The sequence below is a fragment of the Balearica regulorum genome, chromosome 6 (genome assembly GCF_011004875.1).
Source record: "Balearica regulorum gibbericeps isolate bBalReg1 chromosome 6, bBalReg1.pri, whole genome shotgun sequence".
NCBI classification, from domain to species: Eukaryota; Metazoa; Chordata; class Aves; order Gruiformes; family Gruidae; genus Balearica; species Balearica regulorum.
In genome coordinates this window covers 9,192,444-9,219,917 of record NC_046189.1, presented here as the reverse complement: position 1 = coordinate 9,219,917, position 27,474 = coordinate 9,192,444, and the positions used below count along the sequence as shown (strand labels likewise).

At 44.3% G+C, this 27,474-nt stretch overlaps 1 protein-coding gene and 1 long non-coding RNA gene across 7 annotated transcripts in view; both read right to left on the bottom strand.

Moving 5' to 3' along the window:
• GLS (glutaminase) overlaps positions 1–10,104 on the bottom strand; it is a 64,413-nt gene extending 54,309 nt beyond the window's left edge. The window contains exons 1-3 of one of the 2 annotated variants that reach the window (XM_075756195.1): positions 9,680–10,104; positions 2,593–2,689; positions 1,899–2,020 (exon numbers count right to left, since the gene is read on the bottom strand). In XM_075756195.1, coding sequence (XP_075612310.1) covers positions 1,899–2,020; positions 2,593–2,689; positions 9,680–10,029 — 569 coding nt within the window. In that variant the 5' untranslated portion in view covers positions 10,030–10,104. The remainder of the gene's footprint in view (positions 1–1,898; positions 2,021–2,592; positions 2,690–9,679) is intronic. The other variant, XM_075756196.1, reaches the window with a different exon arrangement.
• A 1,490-nt stretch (positions 10,105–11,594) lies between these two features.
• LOC142602325 (uncharacterized) lies at positions 11,595–23,922 on the bottom strand. Of its 5 annotated transcripts, none has more exons than XR_012836027.1 (4): positions 20,592–23,922; positions 19,465–19,910; positions 18,402–19,324; positions 11,595–16,254 (listed from the first exon to the last, which is right to left on the bottom strand). It is a non-coding gene; the product is annotated as an uncharacterized LOC142602325 (long non-coding RNA). The 5 variants fall into 5 exon arrangements; XR_012836028.1 differs by having other exon boundaries at positions 18,402–19,910; positions 20,592–20,988; positions 21,648–23,922; XR_012836029.1 differs by having other exon boundaries at positions 18,402–19,910; positions 20,592–20,988; positions 22,020–23,922.
• Positions 23,923–27,474: the final 3,552 nt, after the last annotated feature.

Sequence of the window (27,474 nt, the reverse complement as noted above, 5' to 3'; positions counted from 1 at the left end):
CCATTTCTCCACATCACTTATCCTTGATGCTTTATTTGATCTAGCGGCTTTGTATTAAAATTCAACAGAATTACACCACTGATTTTCACATTTAAGAAACTGAGACTTCAAAGTCCTGAGGTAAGAACAGCTGAGTAGATACACTGTATTTCACACCTTAAACACCTGGAGAAGAACAAAAAATACAGGAACCTTGTACAAGTCTCTACACAGCAAATGCAGTGTGCCTAGGAGGAATAAATAACTGAAGTTTGGGGTTTTCTCATTTATAAAAAAGTTAACACTTGCTGCTTGGAAGGAAAATCTGCTATGTGAAGAGATTCACCACTCCACCCCCTGGACAGTCTTTATGTTCAAAACCCTTCCTGCACAAGAAGCAACCACGTAAGCTTTCTGCAAGTTATCATACTAACAACCGCTCCCCCAACACAGAGGATCAAATCCGAGGGATGTGATGTAGAACACAGGCTAATCTTCAGCCCTCTAATTAGCAATCACTTGTCCTTTTTTTAATCTAGAGTCCTTGCCTAAAACATAATTCATAGTTTAGTATCACAAACAAGTCTTCTAGTACAAATGTAATGCATCATAGCAAAAGCATTTCCTTTCCAATCCAACCATATACTCGGGAAGGTTTCTGACTCTAACAATTCAGCGTTTTTACTGTGCTGACAAATTTCCAAAGACCTGACCTTGAACTTAAATACAGGCATAAAGTTAGTCCACGTTGTATCTTTAGGAAGTATCCCACATTTGATTAAGGAGCTGACTGGTTTGTTATTTTGTCACACACAGATATTCACTTTTTCTCAATGTACTTCCAAAAAAAGTTTTCCATATTTAAAAATATATAAAATATATACTTTTTTATATATATAAAACATATATAATTTAAGTTTATATTTATATAAACTATGTAAATAATACAGTATAAGCATATATTGTATACTATATATTTAATATACTTACATGTATATAATATATACATGTAATGATATATGTAAACACATTTTTATACGCACATATATTTTAAATTGTAACTGAGAGGAAATAGCACTAAACAGCATTAGCTCACAAATTCAAAAAATGCTATAGAACAACAAAAATGTACCAATTTTGACAAAAGCATACTCTTCATGAAAGAAGCAAGTTTTAGATATTATGTTATTTACTCTGTAAATGGGATAAAAATATAGACTCTAAAATGGTCTACAAATTTCATTTCAAGATTTAAGAGCTTCTAAACTACCAATCTTTTGGCACACAAAAACTATAAGTAGGGGAGCAAAGGAGCGTGCTTGGAATGAACTGAAGACAACCTGAACAACGCTTATGTTTTTCAGCTAACTGACCGCAGATTTTTCTTAAAAAAAAGTATCACTGAAATATGGAATATAAATCTCTTCCAAAACAGACCACAGCAGTCTACAGTCCTAACTGCTCTCATCTCTACACATCTTGAAATTTGCTTTATTTTTCATATACTCACTTCTAGAATTAACTACTCTGAACATCTCATTACACAGAAGTAGCATCCTGAACTTCAGATTAAAAACTGATGATGCAGCGAGACAGAAGTTTTAGGTACTCATACTAAATACTCCATGCTGCATCAATTAGTTTATTTGGCATCGGACCAAGAGTTGCAGTATGGGGTCAGATACACATGCAAACAACACTGACACGTTAAACTCTTGTGGAGATCACCCAATCAGTCTGCTGCATAAAACCAGAGAACAAGCTTGCATGAAAATAGCATCAGTAGGAGCATGTGTTTGACTCCCTTTCGAATTACACATTCATTTATACACCTTATGTCTCTCCTAGGACAGCAGTCAGTAACACACAGACAACATTCACTCAGCATTACACAGTTACGTTAGTGACAGAAAGTTTACTTTTTAAAAAGGTCTTTGTCCAGCATAACACCATCTGAAGTTGTTTGAAGGGTCAGTCTTAACATATCCATGCACTCTTTCAATCGGGGATCAGATGTACGTAATCCGGTAGATTTGAGTGCCTATTACAATAAAACAATAATTACTAAAATGAATGTCACTATGTTTATCAATGTAAACACACTGGTTCTCCAATTATTCCGTGTGTGAACTATGTTACTCAGAAATATGCTTTAAGTGAAACGGGAAGGAAACGTATCAGATTAAGCAACAATTATTACAATCAAGTTCTCTATTGCTCAGTTATTTATCAAGATGAGACATCTGCCACTGCGTTATCAGCAGAGACATTTTGACACCTTATTGATCCTTTTGCCATTTTGGCTGCATCTGATATCAAAGGTTAATGTCATTTGAAATCCAGTGGTCCAACTACATTTTATACAAGTATAAATACTACCCAGCCCTGCCATAGACACATATGCTTTCAAGCATACTCTTTTGCATAGCAAAGAAGTGAATACCAATACTAGTATACTCATTCTTTTTCTTAACTATATAAATAAGTTACACATCTTGCTGCAGCTAACCATGTATAAGAGAAATTATTTGCTTTGTATTATTGCACATAGAATGTTAAAAAAAACCTTGTAGTAGTTAGCTTTCATACAGCACTTTGAAACAGTAAACTTACAGTTATGAATTTATGAACCGGTATTTTTTCTTGGCCTTCTGCAATAGTATAGAAAAGTAGATCTTCTAAGCTAGGAAGAAGACCTTGCTTCATTTTACTGAAAAGAAAAAGAAAACAAAAAAAAAAAAAACATATGCATAGATTAGTTTAGCACGTTTTATGTATAGACATTTTTTCATTATTCACAAGGAAAGACATTTTCACTACCAATATAACTGCTCTCATTAATTTCAAATAGCGCTTTTATCACTGAGCACAAAGCTTAATTCAGCTTTAAGTAGGAAAAAATAGCAATATTAAAAGTAGCATAAGTATACTTTACAATAGCCAACACTTTTGACTGCAACATAGTCACGTTTTTACTGACATACATTCATTCCTAAGATTGTATTTAGGAATTTTTTTGAGCAGATTCACCACATTTCCCTCTTCTTGATGATACCACATAGGATAAAGTATTTATGAGACTCAAAGACTTATATGCCTCATAATAAAGCTGTAAGAGCAGATTGACCCAATGGTTCTACAGGTGAGAAAAAGCAAGGATGATGAATGTGTATTATTTCCTCCAAAATAGTCCTGTTTTTTAGCAACTCGTAAAAGCCCTTGTCCTTCTAGAAGCTTACGTAAGCCACATCAGTTACGGTGAAAGCAAGCAAAGCCATCTGCAGCATGGTACAGTAACCTGAACCAGCTCCGGCACCAGGAGCAGTAACTCTCATTGTGCATACTTCTCAGAGTAAGTTAACATTCAGAGTAGCTACATCTTCAATGGTCACTATGTTTACCAATGTAAACACACTGGTTCTCCAATTATTCCCTGTGTTAACTATGTTACTCAGAAATATGCTTTAAGTGAAATGGGAAGGAAACGTATCAGATTAAGCAACAAGAGTCTTTCCAAGAGAGAAGGCTGTAATACTGACCGCTTTCCCTCAAAGCCTCTGCAAGTTCTCTAAAGGTTTAACCTCAGAGTTTCGCTCTTCCTTGATATTCCAAAGCACCCTGCAGCAGGCAGGACCGCAAGTCTGGACTCGGTTCTTTATGCTTCCCCTGTAAGTATGGCATCGTAGCATACAGCTGGAATGTACGCTTCCAAACTGCTAGGGGCAGAGACAGTAAAGGGCTTCGGATCAACTCTTTCAGCCTCGCTGAAGTGCTTGGCTTTGTTTCTGGCCAAAGTCAGTTTAGAGAAAGCCAATGTTCTGATGTTTGACAAGCAAAAATAAATAAAAACAAAACAGTTCTCTAGTAAACGTAGACATAAACTAAATAAAATGCAGAGTGTACAGTCTCACATTATTTTAGCCATCAATTCTAAAGCTCAATCTTATAATCTAACAATATTGGCAATACTTTGTTAACATACTGGGCAATACTTTGTTAACATACTGGGCAATACATAAAAGTTATTGTCTGAAACTAGAATGTTCAGTGGCAATTTATCTATTTTTATACATGTATGCATGTGTGTACAAAAAGCAGGTCTAAATTCTAGTCATGAAAGTTTTCACAAGGTTAGTAACTCTTTGAATATCAGCACTCAGGGTTATAACTAGGAAAATAAAATACTACAAATAAGCAGAGAACCTAGGTAGGCCAATGCAAACAGACTGACGTTAATGCTCCCTCCTCTCCCGATACTAGCTTACTCTAGCTCAAAAATAGGTCAGATTTATGATTATTTTTAATAAAAATCTGATTATATCCAAATACTCTTTTAAATTTAAGGCAACCTTTAGATTGCACTCACCTCCCTCCTTTCCTCATAACTAGCAGTGAAAACCAGTAGTAAAAATCTCACTTCTCATTTTCCAATTCATTTAAAACACTGTACTTACATACTAAGAACAGAAGACAGCTTTGTAAGCCAACAGAACTTTCCTTGTCTTCCAGTCTGGATTTTTTTTTTTTTTTAAATGATGCTGGCTGACTAATGCACAGACAGGCTGGCAATTCAACCAAGACAAACGCTTGCAACTACCTCAAGCAAATTACTGAACACCCTTTTTCCTAAAGAAAATTCAAGTCTTCCACGCAGCACGTTGCGCTTTCGATCTTTTAAGAACAGTACATCCAGTCAAGCCAACAGAACCCAAACTACTAACGTACCAATTAAAGCTTCATCCTGTATCTGCATGCTACCTCTTTGTTTTTCAAAGCTACGCTGAGTTACATAGTCTATGGTCCTACGTTTTCCCCATTTACACAGAGCATTTAACTAAGCTCCTCAAAGCATGGAGATTTCATGCTTTAAGGAATGTCTCTGCTGTAAGACTCATTACTGGATTGCTGAAGGTCTGACAGAGGAAACTCCCACATTTCACTCCGACAAAACAAGCTGGCAAACACACTGAGAAATTTGAACTGATAACCTATTTAATTACAAGTTTCTGAGTGATTACTCAGAATTTTACAGCTGTTCCAAATGTGGAATTTCTATCTGGAAAGGTGCAGGGAAAAAACCTTCAGACATTTGACCAAGATTTTTATCTGTGTCTCCAAAATTTTCTTCTATTAGAGATATGCACCTTTCGCAGCATAAATTCTCTCTTGACACAATTTCCCTATCTTTCACATCTGCTGCTGTTCAATATTGGGTCAGTCAGCCTAATTTAAACATGGATCTGCACTTGACTGCCAAAGCATAGAGGATGGCATTCAATATATTTACAGAAAATTGCTCTTTATCAAAAGATGGACTATTTGACAAAGCTTATCAGCTAAATAGAGGTGGAAAGGCTTGCTCTGCAGTTTATCAGGTCAGTGATGTCAGTAACTAGTGTTTGCTTAACGTAAAAGCTATGTTTTGGCACTGTGAGCACACTTAGCAAGATAGTGCTGCTCAGCACATGTTTTAAAGAGCTGTTTTTCAAGTCAGGGAACTTGCAATTTCCATAGTCAAATTAAAGTGGAAATTCCAGTTTATTCCATTTCATGAATAATGACATTTGATACTTATTTCCCTTCTTTAAAAAAAAAAAAAAAAAAAAAGAAAGAAAAAAAGAAAAAATATTGAGGCCCAGACTACTACACAACTGGACTTCTTCAGTGGTATTCTAATCTGTGGACTAGAATACCAGTGGATGCTTGACACTGTTCTTTATATTTAAAGAAAAACAGAATGCAGGAGTTCCAAGCACAAGGACTTTGCGGTCCATATCGTTCCTTCCTTCAGCTCTTCCTTTTGCATCAGTACAATGTTTATACCAGATTCCACGGAGGATTTAATTTTAGCCAAAGCTGAATTGTGATTTCTACTATATAAAAGAGATTCAATTTCAAATCCAGTGAAACATTCCTTCTTCATGCTTCGAGATGTGACTGGCAAAATGCAGAACAGGTTTTATAGAACAAGTGATATAAAGATATGATACTGCTAATAATAGTACCAGGCTCATTATTAATCATAAGACACCAGTCATAAAAATATTAGGTCACAACTGAAAACTGCAAGGGCTGCAACCGGCAGTCAGTAGCCACTCCATCTAAAACACGCATCCTGAAGAAGTTGGCACAATACTACAGATAACTGATCTCCAACTAAAAGTTATAAACATCCATCAAGTCACTAAAAAACCTGCATAGATACTGATCCCATTAACAGTGGTGGGGAACCGTTTACCTGAGCACTTACAAAGATTCAGACAAAACTACGTATTTATAACCTCAGACCAAAGATGAACGTGTTTTAGTAGATGTCAAAGTGTTTATGGTAAAAATAAGAACCGTTGCTTCAAAACCTTATAGCCTCTAAGGAAGTTATGAAAGATCCAATGAAAGCACACTTCTAACAGTTTCTTATATCTGCGACTATTATATTTGCACTCTGACAGGAGTAGCAGCGAGATGAACCTCTGCCTGCTTACTCTACAATTATTCCTCTGCACTCTGGCCTGGATGTGAAAGCAAAACAAATTTTAAAAAGTATCGCCAGAATTCATCCCTGTCTTTAAAACGGAGGGCTACTACTCCCATGTCATTTTAAGAAAAGATAACAACACACTCCCATTAACCATTTTGCTATATTCCATATACTAGTACCCATCCCTATTGCAATTTAGCTATACTTTAAAAATCAGATGCTCACATTTTCCTCCTCCCTCACCTTAATCAAGGCCTTTGTAATTTAGAAATAGCTCATACTGAGATAAACTATGTTTATCCTACTACTGCCCAGCATAAGATGCAAGAAGAATGATGCACACATACTGAAAGTAGAAGTAACCACTACTAAATATTACACAAGTTTAGAATTTAGAAATGCACTAGGTTATTGTGTTTAAATGATTTAGGCATGAACACAGATATCATTTATTTTGATCCACATCCTTCATTAATCAAAATTATCGGTCTATGAGGACCCTCAGTTTAAGCTCAAATATTTTTCCTTTCCAAAATATAGTAAGTTTCAGGTGGATACACAGAGTGAAGGCTGGATAGCAGGGATAAGGAGGTGGTGGAAGATGTTTAGGAAAAAATGCACAAGAGGATCTGGTTATGCAATGGGATACTAGCTATTTCATCAGCCACAGACCTCATAAGTCATTCCCTCTGTGAGGAATTAAACAGTTCTAAATTTCTGTGCAGTCTTTGCATGAAAGATTTTAGGTTTTCATTTCCAACTCCTACTCTTCTGTACACAGGGACTGTTAGGCAGGCAAACAAGCAAAAAAATCTCGGTGCTGTCTTTTGACACTGTAGGTTATTCCAGTATCCTAGAACCACGACCTTACAACCAAACAGAAAAAATAATCCCCCAAAAGAAACAAAAAAAGAAAGTGTAAAAAAGACTATTGTATTCCCAGTTGGATCCACAAGCCATCTGCCAAACACGGCTCAAATGTTACATACCGCTGGATGGCAAAGCGCTGGCATTGGCAGAACACGCAGACTGTACTGACTGAGCCTAGTTGTCAGTTTAGGCCAGAATGCTGTCTTTTGAAGAACTTAATTTTTCTTCTGAATCCTGCATTCTGTTTTAATCTAGCAATGATTTCCACATGTAATGTACCATTTAGAAATGCTTAAGGAAGATTTTTATAATTCTGCATTAAGAAAAATAAGAATGAAAGTATCCAGCAGCCTAGCTAATATGCCACCAGGAATTCCTGCACAGCCTGAACTGAAACTGTTTCCAGCTTTTTCCTTGCTCCTAACTATATGCTGTCTGTTTTACATAATTGTTCCTTGTCCATTTTGCAGTAAGGCTCAAAGAACAAGCATCTGACTTTCAAATACATCCTCTTGTCAAAAGCCAAAAATGATTAAAAGTGTATAACTGGTTTGTGACTACATAGCCTTACCAGATGTAGTAGAAATTACAGGATTTCCCCAATTGATGCTAGCTGTAGGAAGCTGTTTTATAACAGCTCAGTTTAAGAACATGTTACCGCTTTAATAAGTCACCTTTGCAACATCCTCAAAACCCCTCACAGTTGGCATACTCTTTTTTTCTTAACCTTTTAATGGCACGGTCTGTATTTTTCATTGAAAATGGAAGTACAACCTTTATAAACCACATCTACTTGAGCCACAGCTGAGTAATTTTTTTGTTCCAAAACAGTATGTATAGAGATAATTCAAAAAGGAGACTCCACGTATGTTGAACAATACATATGTGACTGTGTATCATATAGTGTATATGGTTATATAACCTGACATGCATGCATCTTTAAAGGCATTTGACAGCAGAAGTGATAAATGATGCCTTTAACGAGGGTTATATCCCTCCAAAACAAAAGGCTTGAACCACGCTGAGCAGCTAAGACATTTGGTGGGAGAAAGGGGAGAAGAACAAGAAGATAGCTTCTTTCCCTGCCTGCCATGTTGAAGGAGTACAAGTTCATGCTAAAAACCCATTAAAAACCAGAATTCAAAAGCAGAACAAGCAAAGGGCAAAATGTCAGATGGTGGGCGGAAATGAACAAAACTTTTTCAAGACCTTCATAGCGCTGAGGATTAACAGAGCAGAGCGCCAAGGAGAACCATCAATCCATTTACCTCATCATTATACTCCTTCCCTGGTATCTGCTGCTGGTCATTAACCAGGAACACAAGCTGGAGCTGATACACCTGTCCCTGGACCAATTCTTTTAGGAATGTTTCAGGTTCTAAGCGAAAGAATGTTAACTTCATAAACATGTACAGCCTTATCATTCTGTTACCTGCACAGACCTTTGTCACTTAGGGAACAAATCACCACCTCTTGGCACCGGGACACATCCTGCAGCACTTACAAACACACCGGTACACATAAGTAACGCGTGGTAACATCTATCCCTAACTGCACTAGATGGAGACGTGGAAGAAGACAGCGCTGCAAAACTTCCAAGGCAGAACTACACACCACCTACGTCGCCTTTAATAACTAACGTAAGATGACACAGCTTTCACTTCTCTTGGAAAATATTTTATGCCAAGTAGCAGCGCTAGAAAAAAAACACACTAACGTACAGTCTCCTCCGAGCCAAAACACCAGACCCCCGCACACGCACACCGCCTAACGCGGCAGGGACCCCAAGCCAAGTGGAAGCTCAAGGCGTGGACAGGACCGCCAGCAGCGGGGAGGGCAGCCCGGAGGAGCACACATCCTCCCCACGCCACGCGTCTGCGCTTCCTTCCTCGTTTCGATCCCGCCTTTCATGGCCCGCGGGACCCCACCGGGCAGCGCAGCCCCGCGGCAGCCGGGCTCCCCCCCCCCCCGAGCACCCACCCGGAGCCCCGCGGCAGCCGGGCCCGCCCCGCACCGCCCGGCACATGCAGCGCACAGGCGCAGCGCGCCCCGCCCCGCGCCCGGGGAGCGGCCGTGACAGACCCAAGCCCGCCGCCGCCGCCGCCGCCGGGAGCCCCCGGGAGAGGCGATGCCTGCGCGGAGCAGCGCCGGCCCGGCCCTCGCACCTGCCGGGGAAGCGGCCCGGCGGCCCCCGGCGCCTCGCCCGGGGCGGCCCGGCCCGGCTCCCTTCCGCAGGCACCACGCGTGCGAGGGGGAAGGCGGCGCTCACATGGCGCCTCCGCATCCCCCGCCGCCCGGCCCGGCCCTGCCGCCCGCGCCCCGGCACGCCTCCGCCGCCCCCCTCGCACTCACTTCTCCACCCCGCCGCCGCCTCCGGTCAGCTCCTTGCCGCCGCCGTGGTTATTGTTGTGGCCGCTGTCGGCGGGGGGCTCGCCGGGGGGCGGCGGCGGCGCCGCCTGTGCCCCCTTCCCCGGCTCCTCTAAGGCTCCCTCCGAACGAGTGCACAAGCCCCGCGCCGAAGGCGGCGGCGGCGGCAGCCCCGGGCCGCGGCGGGAGGCGGGCGGACTCGCGCCGAAAGCGGCCAGGGGCGGCGGGAGGCGCCTGGAACCGGCGCCGGGACCCGGGCCGCCGCCCCCGGCCGCCCCCGGCGGGCCGAGCAGCAGCAGCTCCCGCAGCAGCGCCGAGCGCCACAGCCGCATCATGCTGCGCCACTTCCCTCCGCCGAGTGCCCCAGCCGGCGGCCTGCGGCGCCGCTCGCGCCCCGCCGCGCACACCCCCCACTCATCCGATTGGGAGCGACTACGTAACTGTCAGGCACGCGGCGTTCTCATTGGCCGGCAGGGACGCCACTCCGGCCGGGCCACGCCCCCCCGGGCGCGGGGCGGGACGCCCGCGGGCCGCTGGGGTCTCGGCGGCGCGAGGCCGACGGCGCAGCGGGGTGGGAGGGGGCGGCCGGGTAGCGCGCGGCGGGGGCCGGTACCGGCCGCGGCCGGCGGGGCGCGAGCGGAGCAGAACAGAACAGCGCCCCCCCGCGGGCGGCTCCGCCGCAGGGCCGGGCGGCGGCGCGCTGAGGGGAGCGGCGGGGCGGCGGCGCGTAGCGGGCCGGGGCCGCCGTCCGCACCGAGGTCAGCCCGCCCTTCCCGCCGCCTCCATTTTCTGTGGGCCCCGGCTCCTGAGGGGGGAAGGTTTGAGTAACCGCCGCCCCCCGCGCCGGCAGCGCGGCCCAGCGGCGGCGGGGAAGGGGCGCGGGGCGAAGCTGGCACCTGCGGGGCGGCGGGCGGCGCCGGGCGAGCCCGGGGGTCCCCGCGGGCCCCGGGGCGGCGTGAAACGCTCCCAGCGGCGCTTCCCTCCCTGTGCGACGTGTAAAGGGGTTAGAAACGGGCTGGGCTTCGGCGGTGTCAGGTTTAGGTTGCCATGGATACAGGCGATTTAAAAAAAAAAATTAAAAAAAATTATATTTTTAACTATCAAGTGCACCGCGTCAGCCGGGACAGAGGAGCGGGCCGGTCACCGATGCGGGGCGGGCAGGATGCCTTGGAGACAAAAGCGTGTTGGAAATGGCCTCGGCCGGGGGAGCCGTGCCCCAGCTCTCCGTGCACTTGCAGTGAAAATGTACTGGCGTAGCTCACTGCCAGAATGTGCTGTGCAGGCCAAAGTGTACCACTTTAAAAAAAACAAAACAAAAAGAGGTAAACCACCTGGACGCCTAGATGAATTGGGTGCGGCTGTTCTTCACGTTCACATCATCAAACATTTAATCAGCGTGAAAATTTTGCTACTGCCCATCTACAGGTCTGAGTTTGGGAAGCACTGACCCATGTAACGCAATGCCAAAGGCCAAAGTGGGAAGAGTAGCAGAAAATAACTGTAGGGCTTAGCACAAGGTATAAATGTCACTCTTTGCACATACTTACGCGTCTGTCACAGCATCCCGACGCGCTGCTTGCCAGTATACAGCATCTTGGAAGTCATGGATTTTGCAGTTACTTGGTGAAACTCTTTGCTCACGTAACCAAGTACTAAATTTGTCCTAGAGGAGTACGAATCTATGTTGGTAAATTGTATCCATTATGGGTAACAGCAGAAGAGGAGAGCTGTGTCATCCTACTTCATCGGTAACGCCAACATGGAAACGAGTATTTAAATTGCCACTAGCTTTCTCGCTTTAGGAACCATAATTTTCTGAGCAAAAAATGTAAATACTGCTGGAGTTCTGAGCCTGTTACTGCTAAATTTCCTTGTGAACCAATTTCCCCATGCACTGAGGTTTATTTCTTTCGGTATGCTTATTATGTTTGGGGGAGGTGCGGGTGGACGAGTTGTAGCTCTGAGTTAAAATGATCTTGCTGCACGCTTTATTGGAAATGTTTTACTCCGAAGATACTGATCATTTATTTTCCACCACCCCCCAGACTGAAAGTTTCAGCTGTCCAGGCACAGTAAATTGCTCGTAGAGAACCACCTAAAACACAGAGGGGGTTTTGTTACCTGATTTCCACGCACACTGAGTTTGAACTAATCGCTACAGACAGACAATGAGAATAGCCTTTGCTTACACTTACACCACAGCGCAAATGCCCACAGGAGTTCCTGCTGCTAATAAATTGTCAAATTGTCACAAGAGCCATGAGAGGTTATGGAAGCAGATTCAAAGATAACTGATAATCTATGCTTATAAAACGAGCCTCAGTGCACCGGTGGTTTTCCTTCCCGCTGAACAAGGAAACTTGAAATATCAGTGTGGGATGTGTAATCCTGGGCTACAGTTACTTCACATAAAAAATGCAAAGTACCTACAGTTCTCACATACTTATTACATTACTTATTATATTTCCTGGAACTGATTCTGCATTTCCATTTGCTAAGTCTTTTTGGCAAGCCAATAACTGCCTCCTTTATCCTGCCACCCAATAATAATATTTCTCATTTTTAAAATTTTGTTATGTAAAGCACCGTAAAGATAGAAGTCTCTCAAGCACCTTTTCCATTCTCTGTACTGCTGTAAGACCGGAGACAGCCAGTGCGCTTCCCAAACGCGTGTGCGTTGGGTCACTAACTGATCACGCGGTTCTGCAGACACTTACAAGATTCCCCGCTGATTTTTAGTGCCAAGGTGATATTTTTGGTGCGACAGCTGCACTCTTTCACAAGCCAGCTGTTTAGCAGCTGACCTCGTTCAAAAACTTGTCCAATTCATCTCTTATACCGTAGAGGGGAAAGAAGAGGAAGAATGTGAAATGTAATGATCTGGATCTTTCCTTTTAGTGCTCTGGTTTCTCTTCGGAACGTTGCAAATAAGGTTGTGGGAAGGAAAAGAAAAAAGTACTACATTAACAAAAATATTTGCCTCTTGTGACAGTACCCCGTAGTACACATTCTTGACCCTACATGAACTCTTTCATTTTACTCATTTCCTTTTTTTTTTTTTTTTTTAAAACTTCATACACTATTGCCTTATTCCTTCATTTAACCTTTTCCTATCACCCTCACATCAAGTAACTCCCAACACGAGTGTTCTTCAATGAAGCTTTTCTAAAAACTCACTTCAAGAAATTAATCCTCAACTTCTGTCCCTGGAAACTCCCTTGTGTGTGCTTTAGCTCTTGAGGGCAGAAAAGGCGAGTTGCTCTGTGTGTGGAACTACAAATACACAGCTCAGGAACAATGCAAAATGATAAATATAGTTTCGGATTCACAAAGTTCAAGGGTGCTAGTGACTCATTCCCTATTCTGAGAACTTTTGCTGCATGTTTCAGGCCATTGCTCCTTGCTCCTGCTGTGACTAAGCCTGAGAAGTTCCACCCAGTGATTCTCTCCCCTCCTCCCACAGGCTCAGGTATACCGGAGGGTCATAATTTAAAGATGGATTTATCTTTTTCGCTTTTAAAATAAGCCATAAGAAATGTAGTAAAGATAGCATCAGAAATACAGCCGTTGGCTTGTGAAAAGTATTATACATTAAACCTGTTAAACTGGCTCTGATTTTTGTTTTGCTCCAGGTGTTAGACTGGGCTTTCCCATACTGCAGTGAAACCCCCCTTAGACTTCCCTCTTGAACAGAGCAATATTACTCGTCTCTTTGGAAAGAGCAGACAGGCCATCTGCTCTGCCATTCTGTGTTTCACACGGTATCCCCAGAGAAACAGAAAATTACAAAAATGGTTTCCAACATAGTGCAAAGAAATTTGAAATTAAACTCCCCTATAGCTTTTATTTTGAGTTGGTTACACAACTGGCAGTAACCGTAGGCCAATTATTTTTCACTTCCACAATTAACAGAAATTATGAGAATTTAAGATAACACAGTTCTTCTGTAAAGAAAAAAGTAGCTCTTCTAAACAGGCGTTATTTTTTTAAGTATTTCCCTTAAGCTGTATTGTAGCAAAATATTCCTACTTACATCCCTCAAAGTAATCCGTATTTCAGAGGTTTTTCTTTCTAAAAAGGGGCATAGCAGCGTTAATCTTCTAGGAGAAAGGGCTCTGAAAAGCAGGTGGAAAGGGGTCTTCCCAGTTCAAGCACATACACTGGTAACAGCTTTCAGGGAGGTTAAATCCTCCCATCAGATCGGCAGGGCAGATCTCAGATAAGCAGCAGAAATTAAGGATTATCTTGACTACGACATGAACTGTTTACTTTGCTATTTTAAATGGTTATGTTGGCTCCATTTCATTTGTTGCTGGGTAATGCTTTCCAAAAGAGAACTGAGGACCAGACACTGCAATTTCGACTCTATTCGAGTATTCCTACCAATTCTAGCAGCAGTTCCTAAAAATAAATTTTTCTGTTGTGAGTCTAACTTGCTGCACATTTGGGTAACATTTTGATATCGATTCAGATGAAAGGTGCTCCGTCACCATAAACATTCTCTGTTAAATTAAACAGAGGATAGGGAACAGCTTCCTCTGAGCATAGAAGCATAGGCAGTAAATAAAGTTACTATTTAAGAATATGAAGGTTTACATGTTTAGGCATAATAGCTCAGAAATCCAATGAGGAGGAAAATATTCAGAGGAATAATTTACCTGGAAGGTAACAGTAGAGGGAGTGACCTCAAGTGACAAGCAATAGCAAAAACTCAATATCGTCTTCCCCGTGTAGGGCATCAGTGAGACCATAGCTCATTTCTCATCACTCTCGTTCCAGGCAAATACAGGCAGCGAGGAAATTAATTCAAAGGAAAGCAACAAAAATATTTGGAGGATTTGCTGAGACTGGCGTGGAGAGAGACTACAAAGGCCTGGAACGTTCCTAGCATGATTAAGAGACAATATATGATGGTTTTTAGTGTACATGACTGAGTAAACAAATAATGAAGTAGATTCATTGAGAATGATCTGCAAAGACTAGCACAAAGTCAAGGGGTGAAATCAAAGAAATGCATAAAAGCCATAGAATTGCCATTTGATTTTGAATAAACAGAAAAGATGATGATTAATATACAAACCCAAATATTTGCAAAATAGTGATATTTTAAATGCTTCTGGTTTGACTCATTTCCTAACCTGACTATTGGGGAAGATTGTCTGCCACTAAAATCACTGCACAGGAATAGATTCTCAGGAGACAAAGTTTATTCCCCACTCCTGGCACTGATGGGGTGGCTTGGTCACTTCCTTACCCCATGGCTTGGGGTTCGGTTTGACTTCCTTTGTTAACTGCCTTGAAATTAAATTATTAAGAGAATATTCAAGGGGAAAAAAAGGAACTAGATTTAATACACAAATGAACAATGCAATTGCTGGGTCTTTTCTGTCTATAACTTCCAAAGGGAAACCACATGACTATGTGCATTCTATATGCCCAAACAATAAAGTGACTCTAGCTCTAACGGTAACATTTGACCTACAGGTAACCTCGAGTCTTCTGCATTCACATCTTGCATCCCTGCTACCAAACAGGGGCCAAAACTTCTTTCACAGCTACATGGACAAATTGCACTGCAACTTCTGAATTATGGTCTGATTTGTTCAGTCTGTTAGTCACAATTTTTTCCTATTACTCAGTTTGTTAACACATTTCCTTTCATCTTCACCAGTGAGACAGCACCATTGTTCCTCATGCACATTATCAGTTATAGCACTTTTCAGTTCTTTATGCATCAGAAATTCACCTTCAGAAGCCAACAGCTTATCTATCAGAGAAGCATCCCCTGTTGCGTCCAGCACGCTGCATATTATTCGGTCTATAATATACCCAAATCGTAGCTTTACAAACCCCATGCATTCCACCCACTATCGTATTTAACGCTTAATTCTGATGACACCTTCCAAACTGCGGTCCGGGTCTTAGCTACCACAGCTGGCCAGGGAGCAGGAGCAGACTTGGATCTTCTGTTCATGTTCCTGATCCTCAAATATTAGCCTTGGTAACCTTGTGCTAGCAAATAGAAACAAGCGACAACATCATCTGGCCGCTCCATCGTATCCCAGATGTCTGCGGCGAGCGTGCACGAGACCGCCTGGGAGCTCCAGGGAGTCTGTGAACTCACGTCTAGCTACTTTGGAGAACGGACACGTAAAATTGCTGCCTGCATTTAAGCGAAGGTCAGAGCACTTAGGCTGAGCACAAGCCGGCTCATCGTGTACAAAGCTACAGGTGCTGGGCGATCGCTGGCTGACCGTTGAGATCTGCACACACCACCCCAGCCCCAAAGCGATGGAGATGGCAGCGTGCTGCAGCCACACTCGTCCCGAGCTGGTTGCTTTCACCTCTGAGTTCCAGCACCTTACAAAAAGGCACTGGGAGAGATGCAGTCTTTCAGGCAAAGACACACAAGTGAATCCCAGGTAATGGTCCCATGTAGGAAAAAACCCTCTCAACACACCTGGTTTTGCCCTTTCACAAATTGAGGTTGAAATTACTTGTGGCCATGTAGAAGCTTAAGCTTACAAGGACACATGGGTTTAGGAGCAGGGCTACCCATCCTGAAGGAAAACAAAACAAAACAAAACAAGTTTCTATTACAAAACTGTAATAGAAACTGTCTCATCTCGAGTGGTAATCCAAATGGTTAAAAAGTCTCCGTCCTTCCGAAGGCTCCTCTGGAGTACACAGAACCACTCTGATCGAGTGCAGGGAATAATGCTAGCATCAACAAAATCCCACGACCTCTGAAATGGTGAACTAATCAGCAAACCCACATGTTTCTTGCTGCCCGGATATTTTTGGCACCTTCTCACGTCTGTTGCTGCACGGAAGGAAGAGGAATGGACGCGTCAGGTGATTTAGGGCTCAGCTCTCCTTTGCAACCACCACGAGCTGGAAGTCTCCTTGCAAGTTGCAAGACTGTTTATGTCTCCTGTTGACTCAGTCCCATAAAGACTGATGGGAAAACATCCAATGTTTTTTTTAATTCTTGAAGCACGTAACCTTGAAAGAAGATTCCACCCATCTAATTCTCTCTTTAGAAACACCTAACTTTCTTAAGGAGGTGAAAGGAAGGAGGCAAGGGAGCATAACAAAGCAGATACTCTTGGTACCGGTGGGCAAGCCCACGCGTTGCTGGTGACTGCGGACGTGCTACCAGCAGCGCTTCCAGTAGCACACAATGTACCATCACACTCCAAGGGTATTTAATATTTAGTCAAGGACTTTTGAACGGTTCCACAACAGCAGGTCAATGGGGACTGAAAATTTGCAAAACTGTATTCAAAGATTAAAAAAATAGAGCAATCAAAGTTGTAAATTAGCCTGGATTAAGCATGTGTTTTTGCTAATAACTAGTTTAGTGCTTAAATGTGTGTATGTTCATCCTAATTTCCAAGACACAAACATTCAAAATTCTTGTAAGGTATTTTTGGTGCATTAGAAGCACAAGATTTGTGATTCTTTAGAGTTAACTGCTGTCACAGAACACCTTCACGTCATCTTTAACTTCTCCATAATGCTCCATCTTTTCAGACAGGGCTTGAAACAACTCCCGCTGAAGTCAGGAGTTGATGGAAAAATGCACAAGAAACTCTAATTTTTAAATAATATTTTTAGCCCTCAGCACAGTTTCCACAGCAGTATTAGACCCAATTTTGTGGGCTTTTGCCTCGACTGACAGCATTGTGCTGTTGAAGTTCAGAGCGTGATCTCTGGTGGCAAAGTCACTCGTTCCCACACACACGCGGTGGCTTGTCACCCCCTCACAGTTGTTCCGAGACAGCTATTGAATTGGCTGACGCTGTAAACTGCGCGAGTGAACCTGGGTTCAAAATTGAGAAGTGATAATTCTCCTCTTTGAGGAAGAGGAGTTTCACATAATAAGTCAGTGAAACATGTCTTGAGGAGCTTTGAGTTAGAGCTGCCATAGGATGGCTCAAAGGAAGGAGCAGTAGCCCAGAAATTTTGATAATTTTGTTTCTCTCTGTATACTTGGCCTCGTACCACAGGAAAGGGATATTGTCGCACAACAGACTTCACTGTCTTCCTGTCACGGGCAGTTTTTAAACGATGACCAAGTGCTTGGATATTTTGAATATTTAGATAAAGTTTCATTTGGTAGCTCAATCAACAAGCAGAGCTTCAGGCAGTTAGATATCCTTATAATCAAGCATGAAGTCAAACCAGTTGTCTGTCTGGATAATACGGTTGTATTGATTTTAGGAAAAAAATATAAGCAGTTCTGGAATTACTAGAACATCCCTTGTTCTGTCACATACTTACACACAAAATAACCTTGTAATACCCTATGGTAATCACCCAAGATATCATGGGCCTAATTTGGGAACAAATCTAATAGACCCTACCAGTAGTCCATTTAATAGGATTTTTTTTTTTTTTTTTTTTTTTTTTGCCTCCAGGCCCTTTGCTATATACGCTGCATCAGACTAAACTCTCATTAGATGCTTGAGGATGGGCTCTGCTAAAACATCATCTGAGCAATGAGACCAGAACCGGGCTGTGTTAGCAAAGATACTTTGGGCTAAAAGGACTTTAAGAGAACAAAGCAAAAAGTGAACTGTGTTCATTTTGTTTATTTTGGACCAGAAGGCATGCAGAACAGATACATGCAGTTATTTATGTACCTATGGTTAGGAAAACATCACCCAGCCACCTTTCTGTTTCCTCCCCAGCTTTGACTTACTGCATCATGTCTGCAGCAGAATTACAAACTCTCAAGATAGGGCACGTGTCTTCCTAGGAGTCATAGTTAATCAAGAAGTTAGTTTGGTTTATTTCTTGGACTTTCATTATGGGTATTTTGATGCAGTTCTTTTATTCAGCTTCAGTTTATCTCACCTTGTACATTTCTGCAAGTTTTTCCTCTGGTTATCTAAGTTGTATCTCTTTGTCTTTTGATTGATATACTTTAATGGAGAAAGCATGATCTAAAAAAAATAGTTTAAATAGTGACTCATTTTGTTCTGCTTTACCTATTAGTGACATTGTTTGATATGTCAACATATTTTATTAATATTAAAGGTGAAATTCAGAGTTGAAAAAGCACAACAGCAGAATGTATTGCCTCTTTACACAGCAGTATGATTGAAGGGAAAGGCAATAACTGCTCAGCGTGGCTTACTTCATCTACCTTGGTGTAAAGCCAAATAAATTCTACCCTTTGAAATAAAAAGTAATTCTTAAACTACCAGTAGCTGTTAATGATTACTAGAACTGGAAATAATCAATCGAAATCCACATGCTAGTGAGTAATAATCTTCTACAAACATCCTGAATATAGAGATTATACCCTCATATTTTAACAGCTAACAGGGAAAAGGTTAATTTACATCCCAATACTAATTTGCATAACGAGAACCATTAACTTATGAAGTTAATGAACCGATACATCTACCAGCTCAGTCCAATGACCCTGTACGTCAGGAAAAGCCGAGGGATGTGCGTGGTGGAACGCTGCTGCTCGTTTCCTGAGGACTTGGCCCGGTTCTGGATGCCCGGTGCAGCCCAGACGAACGGCATTCAGCTCTGCTCGGGATTACCATCGGCTTAAGTAGTAGTTTGGAAAAATAAACCCACGAGGAACGACGCTCTTCCCACATGGTAGTTCTGAAAAACAGACTGCTACTGTGGTTTTTTGCATCCCTGAATAGATTGCACACAACCGGCTCCGACGCCGTCTTGTGAACTTTACGGGGAGGAGAAAAGGAACGAGCATCTTGAATAGCATTACAGTTGTGCTTTCTCACCTGCTTATTTCTCTCCCACGTACACTTCTAACGTTTAGGCAACATTTATTGGCATGTTGAGACCTACATCTTCAAAATCTGAAGAGCATCGCAAGTCGAGATGAAGGGTAGAAGCAGTACAGTCACTGGATGGCTGTACCCAGCCGGACCGTCGCGAGCCTGTTGAGTACTGCCGGAACTCAGCGTGGGGAACTTTGTGCTCCAAAAAGAGCAGCAGCAGCAGCAAGACTGGCTTCAGGTTGCCCGTAGCAGGACAAAGCTAGTTTCTCTGTACCTCTGCTGGTCTTCTGAGTTCAAGGGCATGGGTAACAGGCAGCTGTGCTGTGAAAGTTACAGGTGTAACCTTTGAATGCACGTTTCAGAGTTCATCTATAAAGTCAGCCTGCTTATTCCAGCTGGAACTCGAACTGCTTAACCTTCAACTCCGAGAGGCTTTCAGATCAGAGCTGCAAATGGATGGAGCAAGTTATTTCCAAACGGTCTGGCAGCCTGTTACACATTATCTCAAAGCAGAGCGTGCAGAGGCATGGCAGGACGCTCTGTCTCGAGCGGAAAGGGATGCCCTAGGAAACACTCAGTCCACTGGGTCACGGCTCACGTACGTGCAAAGGTTTGGGGAAGTTTGTTACAAGGCCGTGCGATGGCCAAAGAGGGAGGGCATTTATATAAATGCCTTCCCCAAAGGTGTCAAGAAGCTGTAGGAGATGCTAGACTCCTGCTGAAGACAGTAAGAGAGCTAGAGGGTTAAAATTCTTTAGAATTGGGCTGCACAAGAATTAAATTGTTCTTAACCACATCTCTCTTCCTCCCTAGAGATACACATACTTTTTACCATATAGTAGTGACAAGAGGAGGAAAGCAATGAGGTATGATGTTACTGATAATCATGAGGTAGGTAGCATTTTTAACAAAAGCTGTTTTGATTTTATGCAAAAACCCCCTATGATTTATGTTCCATAAGTGATTCTATAAAGATGAATTATGCCACATTCTACTTAAAAACATCCAAGCTTACACAGAAGAATGACCATTTAATGAGGTATTTTACTAAGTGAATAATCCATTTACTCTCATCGTCGTGAATCTTTTCGGGTTTTACTCATATTAGTGCAGCAGATTGAACGTACCTTTGCATGGGAAAGGTTTCTTCCCATAGCATTTTACACATCCTCAGTAGAGCTGCCTACAACACAGGTACATTTTCGCTGCACCGCCAATCTGTTCAGCTTTTGTGCGACACGAGGCAGCGCACGGGAGCGTTGCTCCCCGCACAGACGCGGCCGTCGGTGCTCTGTGTGCTGCCCCAAGCGTTGGGCAAGATGGGCTTTCGGGGCTGGGGTCGTGAGCAGGTCGGAGCAGAAACTGTTTAGCAAATAGCCAAACATAGAGGCAAGCTTGTAGTTTTTATTATTGTTGCAACTGTTCTGAGAACCAAAAATAAATCAGCCTTTTCTGCCACGATGAAGTTCATCTTTCATGAAACCTGGAGGAGCAGATGTTACTGTGTTCCCAGACAAGTAAAATCTGGAAGGAAATGAAGACCATTATCCAGGAAATGGAAATGATTGGAAGCAGCTGCAAGCTGGAGCCCGCTGCCTCTCCCTGGCAAGTTCTGCAGCTGTGGCTCGTCCCTGCAAAGCAGGGCTTTGGTGTCCCTTGAGTTCATTTTACACTTTCAGGGACACCCCTGTGAAGGCTGGCTGCTAGCATACTTGAAGATTAGTTTAGGGAAAGCGCAGATGCTGTCCTAATCCCGTGTGGAAGCCATGATAGAGTGCAAACCCCATATTATACAACAGGGTCCCTTCTCTGACTCAGTGGAAAGGATTTCCTGGATGCCCACGGCGGTGTTTGGTCGGACACGGAGAGGATACGCAAGCGAACGGGAGCACGGCTCAGTCAGTTACACCATGGACGCGACCTATCGCAGCGCTTGAAATAAGAGTTACTGGCGCGTTTCCACGCTTCTGGGCAGCCTTCCTGCGTACAGGACCGACGCGCTCGTTGCGAACCCATGCAGCTATTTGGCTCTAAACCCTCGGGATTAAAACAGATTCATGTGAGGCTTCCCCTCCACCTTCTCAGGTGTGCAGAGCCAGAGTTCATATACCTGCGCCTGGCTCCTCACCACGAAAACATCCTTCCTAGCTGCTGCCAGAAAAGAGTGCCGCAATTGTTCTCACCTCACAGCCATCTTTTGCAGCCTGGCCGACGGTCGGCAGCGCTTCCGAGGAGCTGAAGATAAATGAAGCGGGGCCTTTCAGCAATCCGATAGTGCCGCAACTGCACAAAGCAAGCTTTCCCTGCCCCAGTAAAGGTGCACGATAAAAGAGGCTGCAATACTATAGCCATAGCAACACAAACGCCGTGTCTTGTGTCTGGAAAGCATTTGCAAGTATATGGATGGTGTTATTAGCCCCTTGCATTTTTGGGAATGCTAAATCATCCCAAGAGCTCTGACACAGGGCAAGTGGAAGAGATCCTTTTTTGTTCATCTGGAGGTGAACCGTCCCCCCGTGTTTATTTCACTGCTCGAGCCCTGCTGAGAGGCAGACCAGCAGTCGAGCGCTTCAGCAGCTACTGCAGGACATGCAGGCGACATCAGCCACGACACTGAAGAGACGGCACGACAAGAACAAAGCAAGCACGAGTTATCTCGAGCAAGCTAGTCTGTGCTCTCCAACTGGCTCCGAGCCCCAGCTCAGAAGGTCACATCGCTGACATATCATCCTGTGAGTCATCCCCTGATACTGCGTGTGTCCGGCGTAACTCATGTGGTTTGGCAGCATCGATAGAGGTTCCTTTGCCTTTCTTGCTGCCCAGAATCAACGATGCTCTACAGGACATACAAGACGGCAAAGCCACCAGAAGAGACATGTACGGCAACTTGACCATCTTCCTAGTCATCATCACCTCCTAGAGCGACAGCCCCAGACAAGTTTCATACCACAAACGGTACTTTTAAAGCTGTCTAGATATATCAACACAGCCAAAATACACTTACCTGCATCAAAGATAGAGGTTTACAGCCTGGCTCAACTAATTGACCTACACTCTCTGAAGTCCCTGCTTAAATAGCAGAATGCGTGCAGATCTTCGCCAGGCTTAAACAGCAGACATATTCACAAAACGCTAAATTAGATACCTGGCCTACACAGAACTGTGAAGTCAGGCCCATCAGGTAACACAGATTTCATTCATGGTCTGCACCGTTACACCCTCTCAATCAACTCCCTAACCAGACGGTCAAAGCACTGGAGATATGATTGGCACCCCGACTGCACGAGGATATTGCTGAGCGTCACTCCATCAGATGGACGTTCAGTCAGAGCCACCATTCTCCTGCAAAACCCACCGTTTCTGCTCAGGCTGGCAGGCACAGGAGCTAAAGCCACAGCCTGCCGCAGCTGGCTGGAGTCAGCGGGGAGAGCAGGCACCGAAGACGCGCAGAAAAGCAACAGGGCACATTAATCGGAGAGAAAGGCAGGCAGAAAGCTCAGGTGCAGTAGATCTTCTGGCAGGAGATGGAGCAGAGGGCTTCGTGAGCAAGGGAAGAAGAAAACAGCAAAAAAGAAACCATGCAAGTACATGTGAAAATTATGGTCCTCAGGCTAAAGTCAGGCCTGAGCACCCTGAATTTTGGCTAAACTTAAACACGAAAAACCCGCACACACCAGAGGGAAGACGTGTGGTTTCGGGAACAAGGACATGGAAGCGACAGAGGAAAGGAGCAGAAGCAAGGTGAGACAGGAGTCCCCCCGGCTTGCCAGGTGTGCCTCCATCCCTTCCAAACAGGTACTGCTAGTTAACCCAGAGGAACAAACGCCACGTCTGAAGGCAAACCGCCTCGCTGGAGCGTGCGACAGCACCCAGCAGGTAATCTGTCAACGTAGTGACAATGACAGGATTATGTTACAGGTAGCTGTAATGAGAGTACAGCGACACAGATCATGCACAGTACATCTTTCCAAATGCAAAAAGGAACGGCCATGGTAGTTGAGCATACAGACAGACGTTTAAGATGGATAATCAAAAACAATTTTTCTCATGAAGAGCAGAGCAAGCAATAAACTTATTTTTTCTGTTGGGATAAGGTGTTGGTTTTCCACAGCATTAGGTTCTGATGACCACCAGCTCAAGAACAGCTGGGATTTTTCTTCCGCAGTGAAAGAAAATATATCCTACGTTTCAACTTTTAGCTGAGAGCCATCATCCCATAACACTAGATAAACTGCTGCAGAATGCCAGGGCTGTTTCATGCCCTTGCGGAGGTTACGCCTGCCTGTGACGGCCGTGCTAAGCCAAGAGAGATGCTGAGCCACGAGGCTACCGGACGTAGCGCTCGGTACGCGCCACACCGACTCTTTGAGGCTCCTGTTGCGGGGCGCTGCTACCAGCAGGGCCCCAGCAGCTGCTTTTCACCATCCTCGCTGTCAGCTTAGTGCTGCGGCCAGCGCAACGCAGGTAGCGGATCCCAGCCCACCCAGCCACCACACTCGAGAGGACAGCGCGAGCGACCACCACCATCGCCCTGCAGATGCTGCTGTTTGAAAGAGCATGAGTTGAGTGGAAAATCAGCCTGGATGATCCTGTGAGTCAAAGGCAAGTCGTACTGTACAGCTGGAACAACAGATCGGTATGACTATGTCAACTCCAGGAAGGTGCATTACATGTTTAGGGATAGGTGCCAGGAGGAGAAGAGTGGTTAGGAAAAGCACACGCAAAATCACAGGTTAGAAAAAAGATGCCTAAGAATATCTTTCTAGACACTGCAATAGTTTTAAGAGGCAAAGCTGAGGGTTTTTAACCAAGGCTCATACAAAAGAGCTTATATCCCGTTTCCCAAACTACGTGCTAAAGTTACTCATTGGCAGTTCACGTTCAGACACAGGGACATTTGTTCAGGGCAGGAATGTATGTTTGTTTTTATTTTCTCAGAAGCATGTAGCTTACATCTGAGGAAGATCAATTATTAACTCCAGCCTGAGATGGAAGCGTACAGCTTTAACTTTCCTGAGGGACAGGTACCTTCTCGTGTTTCTAGATCTGACAGGTTCTGCTGTGGCTCGCTCACACGCGGGAGGTTAAATACCAGCATGCAGTGAAGCAGTCCCCCTGGGAGAAAGGATGCTGCACTAAGTACTGACGAGGATAAAATAGGGATTGATTTAATTTAAATTCAATTTTTTTCAGTGTTAATACAAACAATGTTGTGCAAAAGGATTTATTATTCCTAATTATTTCTAGGGCTTAGGTTTTGTTAAACCTGTTAAGATTTTTTGGCAAGGTGTAATATTCCTGCACCTGTGCTCGGTGGGCAATATTTCAGACCTCTACAGAGCCACTTACACACGGACATACCTAACGTGGGGAAACGTCTCTGCGTTTCTGAAGCCTGCTCTTGAAGTGTAACTTTAAGCTCATCCATCAGACTTAACTGAGCTCTTGGATATCAGGTGGTTCTGCACAAATAAAGTTTTTCCAGGCACAGCAGCGCATATATATATATTTACTATTTTATACTGTCATTTGTTTAGCAAGGGGAGCCATACCTTTCATTTAATAACGACAGCTTTTTACCATTACAACCTAAAAATTATCCCAGCTTTACGGCTATGTGACCCAGCAACGTGGCCCACGCCGAGTAACAGCAGCTGTGGCACCTGAGTGCTCTCGCAAGCACATTTCACACGTTACGCGACCGCTTGCCCTCAAGGTGTATTCTGCAGCTGAACCTGCTCCCCCAAAAGTCATAACCAGGTTTGGAGAATCTCCGACGATCTGCACTTAAAACCCTCCTCAGAGGCACCTCTCCCCTTCAGGGAGCATCCTTTTTAACTCCAAACCAGGGGGCTGATCGGGTTTTTGAAGTGTTCAGGGTCACTTCTGAATTCCCAAAGCACTGGGAGGTCTCTGCCCTGTGCTGTGGTCTTCAAAGTTGGGCTCAACACCAAGTAAGATCAGGTGAAGTTCTTCTGTTGGGCGACAGGCCGTGCACGGCAAGCTGGCAGTGGTTTCTCAGTTTTGGCCCTTCTTTTCTAAAGCGAGCAAGGGAACTTCCCCACATCTGCTTGTTTGCAAATCCAGTTTCTGTCTGACAGCACGGTTTGCTACCCTGCAATCGCAGCACTGGAGGAAGCACGAGCAGAGCTGGGGGCTGGCGTATTGCCACGATGCTCTGCTTGGGGAGACTGCCTTCCCCACAAAGCCGACCTTATACTCTCCCACCAAGGCTGCGTTTCATCCCGCCCTGTCCCAGCAAGCCCCCCGCAACTGCCACCTCACAGCCGAGATGCTGAAACCCAGGGGAGTCACACAGCTGCGTGGCAGATATTAGCAGATCTATTTAAATTGATTATACTTCAAACAAAACTGGTGCTGTCAATGCCTATTTACATTAAGGCTACAGGAACATTTCATAACCATTTACCCTTTTAATTAAAAAATGCATTACCTTTGTGGCTGAGCCAGCAGTCTTTGCAAAGCATCTCTGCTGTCTCTCTAGCACCACGTTAACTGTGGAAGGGACCTGTGGCACAAGAGGAGGACCTACCATCCCAGTTTCCCCTCTCGAAACCCGTGGGCTGCTCGGACACGTCTGCAGATGGATGAAGCCCTTACGGACCACAGCACAAATGATCTGCCCCAGGAGTCCCAGAGAGGACTGGGTGACAACCAGGAACATTTCCTAAACTAGGGGAAGGAGCTTTCTCCATCCAGCTGAAAGCGCCTGGTAGTCCAGAAGGTGTTTATAGCTTCCAGCTGAGGAGAAGCCAGCTGAGGTACTGGTCTGCAATAGAGACTCTCTGCACAAGCTGTTACAGAGGAGGCTCCCATTCAGGCAAACGCGTAGCTGTTTCTTTGGCACGGCTGCACGCGCTGCTCGTCAGAAGGAAGCCGGTGGCCTCCTTCACACTGAAGTTTTGCAAAGTTATTTAGAGGAACATTGTTTTTCTGGCTATCCCTGCAACCTCCTTTCTGACACATCACATGGATTTCTGCGCTGGGGAGAGGCTCGCCGGAGAAGTGCGCTTTCTGGCAGTTCCCTAATAAGGCAAAGCTCCGGGCTCAGCCGGGCTTAGCTATTCCCTGAGTCTTTAGTCTTCGTTGCAAAAAATAGACCTGCGCTCTGGTAGCTGTTGCGCCAGTATCAAACTGGAAAGAAGAAAAACGGGATTCCTCTCTTTACTAAATGCCAGCTGCCTTCACCATTTAAAAAACCCGAAACACCCCACCCCCAAAAACATACAGCGCAGAGGAATTGTACCGCGTGTACAATCAGCTTTGCACACCAACAACAGCTCACGAACTCTTCAGCACTGGTCTCTCTCGCATGGCCGTACAGCGCTTAACTCCACAGAGCTCTGCCCCTCTGCCCCCTGGGCATTCCAGAAAACAGGGAAAGCCCCACCAAACAACACCCTGCCAAGACTTGAGTTACCAGGGGACTGGGCTGGGCCCGTACTCATCCCCGCTCACAAAGGCCAGCTAACTCCCTTTTAACTCCCTTTGGAGCCTTTAGGCCAAGCCAACTATTGTCTCAAACGCAGGGACTGCAAAGGAATTTGAAGATGACAAGCACTTCGGTTACTGCAGCAGCAATACTGGGAAGTGAAAGGAAGAGACAGATGAATATTCAGACAGTGGGGGCATATATATTTATACAACACTCAAGTTGAAAGCCAGGATTAAACCCAACCATGTTGGTGCTTGACCTGATAAGGTTCAAGCTCAGCCCAGATCTCTGGATTCCTCGGTTTTCAAAGGAGCTGCGGAAAGGTAAGTTTGTACTTAGTTCTGCACATGATTGTGATGCCCTGGGCAAAGTTATTCTGCATCAACCACCCTAACCCATAAAGACTTAACAATTAACATCTCACTGAGTTGATTAAACATTTGCCTAAAAAACGTGCTTTTCTTAAAGAAAAGCTATTGCCCAGATCCAATTTAGGGCACGGATTCAGTGAACTATTGGAGCAAGGTGACAGAGAAGATGATAATCTGCAGCAG